Source organism: Bactrocera dorsalis, chromosome 5, assembly GCF_023373825.1.
Source record: "Bactrocera dorsalis isolate Fly_Bdor chromosome 5, ASM2337382v1, whole genome shotgun sequence".
In the NCBI taxonomy this organism is placed as follows: domain Eukaryota; kingdom Metazoa; phylum Arthropoda; class Insecta; order Diptera; family Tephritidae; genus Bactrocera; species Bactrocera dorsalis.
In genome coordinates, this window is record NC_064307.1 from 71585923 (window position 1) to 71594187 (window position 8265).

The window sequence follows — 8265 nt, forward strand, 5'->3', positions numbered from 1 at the left end:
TATTATTTTTTAATTTTTTATATATATATTTTTTTTTTTTTTTAATTTTTTTATTGTTTTTTAAATTTTTATATTTTTACATTTTTAATATATTTTTTTATGTTATTTTATTTTTTTTTTATTTTTGTTTGTTATATGCGTATATGTATGTATGTATATTTTTTTTTTAATTTTTAAATTTCTTGTTTAATTTTTTTTTTAATTTTTATATTTGTTTTTGTACCTTATCTTTTTTATTTTTTGTTATTTAGTAAAGAAATACAATCAAATAAATATATTTGTTTAATTTATTTAGTTGTTAAAAAAGGGTCTTTACGAAAAAAGTCGGTATTAAAATGTTTAATTTTTTGAAAAATGATTGAAAATGTTTTTTTATATACATATGTTATATAATTTTTTATATACATATGTTAATAAATGTTATTATACATTTTTTATTTTGTTTTATTTTTTTACATTTTTTTATATTTTTTAAATTCTTATTTACATTAATTTATTAAAAAATAGATTTTGTGAAAAAATATTGTTAATGCAGTTATTTATTTTTTGCTTATTTATATTTATTGTACATTCTTAAAATTGACAAAAAATTATTTACATAAATAATAAATAAAAAATCATTTAAAATTTTCAATATTATTCGAAAAATAAATTTTATAGTTTTATTCTTAGTTTATATACTAGTTGTAAATTTTTTATTATTAAATTTGTATGCATTGTTTTATTATCATTATTTTATTTATAAAATTTGTTTATTTTTAAAATTTTAAGGTTTTTTATTATTAAAAATGTATTTATTTTTTTTATTAAATATTCAAATTTTACTTATTTTTTCCTTAAATTCACTAGCTTTAATTTTTTTATTCATCCTTACTTTCATAATACTATATCATTAATTAATAAATTATTTTTATTTAGTTATTAGCTGCAAAATTTACATCGAAATGGATACGGTTTTAAATAAATAGTAAAATTGGCAGCGTTTCAGTGGCCGTACATCATATCAACAAATACTTTATAAAGTTATGCTGCATACATACATAGACTTATTTAAGAACTAAAGTTCGTTTGTAGAAAACTCGCTTCCGATATAAATTTGAGCGTGATCAATAATTGATTAAGTTGTTCTTTTATGAGCATGTAAGTATATACATATATATTTTTTTTTCGTTTATGGATAATATATAAATAAATTCACACACGTATACACTTATGATGCGAAAGACGAAAGCATTTCCTGTGTGCGCCTCAATGTATGCTACAATACATGCTATACACAAACTACATAAGACAGGGCGTATGATGAACATATGTAAATCACATGAAACATGATAGAAATATACAAAAAAAAAAAGAAGATTATCGTGCAGCAATGCGAGTTGTTAATCGCTGGTACATTAGAAGTGCGTATAAGCTTTGGCAAACTATTCGCCGCTCATAGTTTGGGTTCATCATACTCGTTTGTGAATAACCGCTTAACTCGGCAACATTGCTCAAAAGTACTTCATAATATTTTCATGACCCTAAAACAATAACAACAACTATGAAGAGCAATTTTGTATGAAATTCAAACAATCGATGGTTCAAAATTAAAAATCTTTGATCTATTTTTAAACGCGTTTTTCTGAAAGCTACATTTTTCAAATTTGCAGACAATCACTATTAATTTTTTTTTTAGTATGTTCTGTATAATTAATCCATACAATGCGAAAAATTAAACAATTCTTGATTTTTTTCGATCGTATGTCATTGTATGGACAATATGTTCAAGTATACAATTTTTTTAGCTTTCTTCCACGGGGAACTTTGGAATCACTGCAGTAGTGAATGATCTTTTTAGAGCCGTTGTAAGTCGATAAATCAATATATATGTATATATATATATATATTGGGTATATTACATATTTGTTTATTTATTGATTAGTAGATATAAATATAAAAAAATTAGTTGAAGTTTTTGAAACACGAAAAGAATTTTTTCTTCAAAAATTTTACTGTATATGCCTAAAAACATATGTATAAATAAACATAGTACATTTAAAAAAAAATCATAAAACAATTTTTTTTATTGCTAAAAAACGCAGTTTTAGGCTGTCACATTACACCGGTCAACAAACTTTTTTTATGGTTTCTGTTCAAATTCTGATGCTAGGATATTGAAAAACACCAGAATTTCTATTTTTAGCACTCAAAGTTTGCTTCTAATTGATTTACTCATACAAACATAAAAGAAACACAAAAAAAAAATTACAAATACAAATTCTAATAAAAATTAAAAAAAATCTCTTATTTTTTGGTGTAGTACATAGAAACTGAAATTTAACATGCAGAAGTCAGACCCAAAAATGTGTCGACCCTTAACACGCGAATAGTTCAACCAGCTGCATATATTATATATACAATGTGCGTATCCACACACACACTGAATAAAACACTATTTATTTACATATTTTCATCTGCATGAACTCTCTTGCTTGCTTTTATTATGTTCGCATACTTAACTTCACATTTATTATTTGATTGCATTGTTTACCTGCCAAATATTGCTTCAGTTTACAATTAAATCAAAATAATTCGTATGAAAGCATATAGCTTTACAGCTGAAATATACTCATGTATGTATGCATGTATTTATATATACAAAATATTTCATACATATCTACCTTAATAACATAAACTTAACTTAGTGCTATTTTGCTAGTTTTAACTAATCGATGATTTGATATGCTAATTTGCTTACAATGCGCTTTTTGCCAACTTATATACACTATAGTTGCTATTTTATATATTTTGTGCATAAACTACACAAGAGCGGTGATTTACTAACTTATATTTGCAGTTTACAAGCGCACCTTTGCTCCAAGCATTCTTAACATACACACACACATATGTTTATAAATGTGGCTATACGCAAATACACAATGTATAAGCATATGTATTTATGTATGCGCGAGTATGCATGTGCTGAAAGCAATTCATTGCAAATTGTTTGCAATTTAATGTTTACTTGTTGATTTTGTAAATTTTCAAATACAACTTTTGGCGCAAACTTTTATTTGTTTTTGTTTTTTAGCTTTTTTTTTTTGATTGCATGCAAATTCAGAAGAATTCATTTTGAGCATAAAACTATCGATTGTGCATTGCCGTGTTGTGTTGTGTATGTTTGTATTTTCGTATGCTGCACACACATTGACGTGAGTGGGTGTGTTTATATGTGCTTGTGTGTTGTTGTTAATTGATGGGTTTGTCAATTGCAGCACATTTGCTTTTCATTTTTGCTTTTTATACGCCAATATGGGTAGCTAGCGTGTACTGTTTTGAACTCATAACAATAAGCCAATACCAAAATCATTCAAAACAAGCCTTCATTACATAAATATGCTTGCATATAAAAATTGCTGTAATAATAGTAGATTTTTTTCAAGTTTAAAGCGCAAATTTAATGTTTCAAGCCAGCAGCGCAGCAATACAACACATTTTGGTAATTATTTTTAATTTTTGAATATTCAAAAATGACTAAAAATTTTTATTTTTGACTAAATGGATTTTTGTTAAGTCATTTCAATTTCTGCATATTCACAAATAACAGTAAATTTTTATTTGAGAAAATTGTTTTTGGTTATTCGTTTTAGTTTTCGCTCATTTACAAATAACTGTAAATTTTATTTCCGAAAAATCATTTAAATTTCTGCATATTCACAAACAACTGTAAAATTTTATTTCTAAAAAAACAACTTTTCCTCTCGGCAGCTTCAGTTGGACGGCTTCCTCAATAGTTCGATTTTGGTCGGGTTGTGGTTTTGAGTTGGCACGGCTGACATATGTATGTATATTTGTTGATTTTGGCTTCTGGCTTCGTATGTTTTAGCTTATCGAGTTTATGCATGAAAAATGTGGTTTTTGAATTATTTTTTTATAACATAACATAAAAATATTTAAAAAGAAAAAAAAAATAAAAATAAAAATGAAAAAATAAACAAAAAGTATAATAAAAATAAATTAAAATTAAAAGATATTAATATTCAAAAAGAGAAAATAATAATACAAAAAAAAATAAAAATCAAAAGATATCAAAAAACCGAAAATAAAAAAGGAAAAAATTTAATAAGTAATACAAAAAAAAAATACAAATAAAAAATTAAAAAACCCAAAAAATTAATCGAAAAACTTAAAAAAAAAGTTAAAATAAGAAGAGTATTTAAAAATCTAAAAAAAATATATTCAAACGAAAAAAAATATTCAATAAACCAAATTACAAAAAAAAAAGAAATAAAAAAATATTCAAAAATAAAAAAACGCAAGAAGAAAAACAAAAAAAGAAAAAACGAGAATATTTAAAAGTTTATTTTTGAAATGTAGCAGTAAATTATATTTAACGCCAAATTCATAAGGGAAAATATTATGCAGTTGTACAATAGAATTACAATAGAATTTCAATATATATACATACATACATATTTTTTAAATAAACTAAAAACTAAATAAAACTAATGTGGTTTTAACGGTACATTGGCAACAACGTCGAAAGTTCGCTGCGAAATACGCCAACTTGTGGTTCTTATTGTTGCTTTTGGAATGTTAAAGTAATAAAATCAAACTGATATGTCTGGTATCTTGGCGTTTTTGCGCATTTTTTACACAAATAACTGCTATTAAATTAATTAAATTAAAACATAAATTTATGAATGACCATTCATTCGCTTAATATAACTTAATTCAAACTTCAATTAAATGAACACATGAAACTATCAAAAACTTTTTCAAAAAAAGCTAATAAATTTTAAATCATGAAAAGTGAAAAAATAAATTACTTCACTTATGAAATATAATTTTCGGCAAATTCTTTCAAAATGTGTACATCTACATATGTATATTTTTTTCGTACACTTTTTGAAAAATATCGAAATTTTAAAATTTATAATACAATTATATTTATTCTATTATGTTATAATATGTATGAAAACAAAAAAAAAAAATTCATGACAAATTAAATGATAACTCAAAAAATTAACACTTAATTTTAAAACAAAATCAGTTTTAGTTTAAATATACATATGTATGTATAAATTTCAGAAAGTTCGTGTTTGTGATGTGTTTGAAAGCTAATGCGCGCAGTACTTCATAAAAATTCAGTATACAGTAGTGATGTTGCTGCGCACATTGCTTTGCTAATCTTAAATTGTTGTATATATGCAATATATATGTATATTCATTGTCTTCAGTTTTTACTTGCATAATACACCATTATCTATATTATTCATTGTTATATGTGGATTATATCAGTTCTTTTGCTTTATTTCTCTAAGTGTACGTGTTGCATGTCTGTGTGCGTGTATGTAGTTTTGTGTGGTAATTTTCTCTTTACTGTTTTGTTCGCTCATTTCTCTTTAAGCTCAAAATGAATCTTCTGAAATATGTCCTAGAAACGATCTTTTGACGTTGCGCTATACTCGAGTTCATTGAGATTTTGAATCTCTTGTAGTTCTTGGAATTTTTCATGATCTCTGATATGCGCATAGTTGGCGGCCAGGCACATGAGATAGTGCACTAGACTGAGTATGACGAGTAGGGCAGCTAATGTAGCGAGTATAAACATGACTTCGGCATTCTCGACGCCATCCTTGCAGAAGGCTTTAATCTCATATTTATCGCAGATTTTCATATCCTCTTGTTTTGTGTTTGGCGGGAACATGAAATCTAGGAAAAAGTATAAAGAAAGAAAGCGAGGATAAAGTATGTTAATTGGAGAAAGTAATATTATTTGAAGAATTAGTTAATATATGCAATTTGGCAAGCAAGAAGGAAAGGATTTCAAAGGATAGCAAAAAATCATCGGCTAAAGCCGAACTTAAAAAAACGTGTTAATATATAATAATATATTTCCATTACTTACGAAATTGTGTTAAATCGATGCAGCTGAGCGAACGTTCCACACTTGAGCACATATTCCAGAACATGGTGTAGATGAAGGTGACTATGACCAAGAAGCATAGAATCAATATCCAAACGAAGTTCAGCAGATATGTGATGCCCATGAACTGTAAAGAAAATGAGGAAATAAAGAGAAACAATTATGACATTTTTCTCCAGTAGTAAAAGGAGTAAATTTTCTCAAACCAACAAAAAAAAAAAATCGTACGCTATATCAAGTACGCATAAGCGTAAATAATTGCAATTAACTTTGCAATTTCGTCTCACTTTACAACTACCATATACACAAGTAAAGTTACAATGAAAAAAAAATGAGCAGACAATATTCAATTGCAGACTTCTTTTGTCTTTGATCAACGCTTAATTAAGTTTGGAAACTTTTCGCGGGTGAAATTCGTTTCTAATTGTCGGTAAAAGTAGTCGATGTCGCCGACGTCGGAATTTTTATATAAATAAGCAATAGCTGGTAGTTCGCTCGTTCGCTAGTCAGTTCATTGTAACTGAAGCTTTTCTTACTCCATTATTTGCTGTAAGTTCGCGGGCTTTGTTTTGTTTGCATTAGACACCGTCGGTGCAGTGAAAATGTCGCATCATCTTAATATTTATACTTTTTTTGGTTGTCTATTGGCGTTGAGCCACGAACTTCACTTCTTCCTGCCAGCCAAATCAGTTATGCGCCTCACTTTATTTGATGCTATTAACTTGTATGTATATATGTGTGTGTGTTTGTGCGTGTAATTGTAAAACCTTGTCTGCTTGCTGTCTTCTAACGGTTGGTTAGTTGACTGGCAAGCATTATTTTTGTTTAGTTTTTTGTAGTTTTTGTTTCAGTTTTATTTTTATGCTTTTCACTTACCACTGCGCACGAGATGCGTCCACCCACTCGTGAACGCCACGCGCGATAGACCTTGTACCGTGTCGCTCCGGTTGCGAGGAAACCAACGAAGAGTATCATGAAGCCAAGCGCCGCCATTCCCGCAGCAATTATGACGAAAATCATTTGAATCGCTTCAATCCTGTAAAATGAAATGAAATGAATGCACAATTAGAGTCGGTTACATTAGTTGAAGAGATATCCGAGCGGTTTTCCGTTGGTATCTATGGTTTTTATGTAAGTGAGTTTATATTTGTAAAAAAATGTCGCTTGTCCGCATTATGTAAATATTTTAGGTATAATTACACTTATATAATATAAAAAAGATGTGATAATAACAATTTATAAAATATTCGCTTCGTCTTCTATTTTGTGGAGCGGATTGATAAGGTGCTTTTTTGTAAACAAAATTAATCCGAGCACGATGGCTGATTCAGTTACTATTCGAACAACAGTACGGAGCAGTTTCGTAAAACATTAGGATTGAGATTAAATTTGTATATAAAAAAAGATAATTCGATATTCTAACCAGATCATCTAAAATCTTGTAGGTCTGCGAGTCGAGCGTGAACTCCCTGAAGGGGATTTATGAATCAAGAGGAATAAAGATCCCGCATTCTCCGATACCACGTATTTCAGTAAGGCAATTGAAAATTCTACTCCGAGAAGAAACCATTAAATTAAATAAGTGAAAATAACACAGTGATTGAGAGAAGAAAGCTTTAAATAAAATTACAATATATGATTTCTTATTGCCAGAGTAGGTTCGTAGTAAATGAATATATTTTATAGAAAGTTAATATTAACTTTCCGTTTAATGAAGTTTTAAGCCGCTCTAAGCGCTTCTCACAACTCAAAGTAAACAATCACTTAAAGCGAAAAAGTGAAAATTTTGACGAAGTCTTTAGCAAATTCAAGTAATTGACGTGCTTAAAGAAGCAATTAAAGTCTGAGAGTGGAGCGTAAATTGCGATATCAATAAATAGATCTAAATACATATTTACTATATCTGTCAGGCGGTACACCTCAAACTCAAATTCAAACTCAAGAGTGTAATAAACAGCTGCACATTACTCCAGCCCATCGAAATACCTAAGATCATCGTTAATGAGGAGCGCTGATGTATTTGTAATTAACGCATATTGTCACTCTGTCACATTTCGGTTGAAATTAACAACAGCCAGATGCGTTTGGGCCCATTACGCATGGTCAGCATATTTAGAGTGCGGTAGTTTTGTAACGCACATACCTCGTACATACAAGAATACAACTATGTAATGCCTTAACGAGATACTCACCAAATTAGATGTAAATGAAACACTTGATCCATCATAATCACCGTCAACGAGGCGCCTCGATACATCGTGCCACAGAATATGCCGACGCCAAGCAGGCACATGAGCGTCGCTATTAATGTGGCGTATGGTATGCGGGACATACATGATTGACAGCAGTCACCT

General features: G+C 28.3%; 1 protein-coding gene across 6 annotated transcripts in view; it reads right to left on the bottom strand.

Moving 5' to 3' along the window:
- Positions 1 to 825: 825 nt before the first annotated feature.
- LOC105229462 (neuronal membrane glycoprotein M6-a) overlaps positions 826 to 8265 on the bottom strand; it is a 56823-nt gene continuing 49383 nt past the window's right edge. For all 6 annotated transcript variants that reach the window (XM_049458225.1, XM_011209770.4, XM_011209769.4 and 3 more), the window contains 4 exons: positions 8104 to 8263; positions 6788 to 6947; positions 5894 to 6038; positions 826 to 5697 (listed from right to left, as the gene is read on the bottom strand). In XM_049458225.1, the coding sequence (XP_049314182.1) occupies positions 5420 to 5697; positions 5894 to 6038; positions 6788 to 6947; positions 8104 to 8263 (743 nt within the window). In that variant the 3' untranslated portion in view covers positions 826 to 5419. The remainder of the gene's footprint in view (positions 5698 to 5893; positions 6039 to 6787; positions 6948 to 8103; positions 8264 to 8265) is intronic.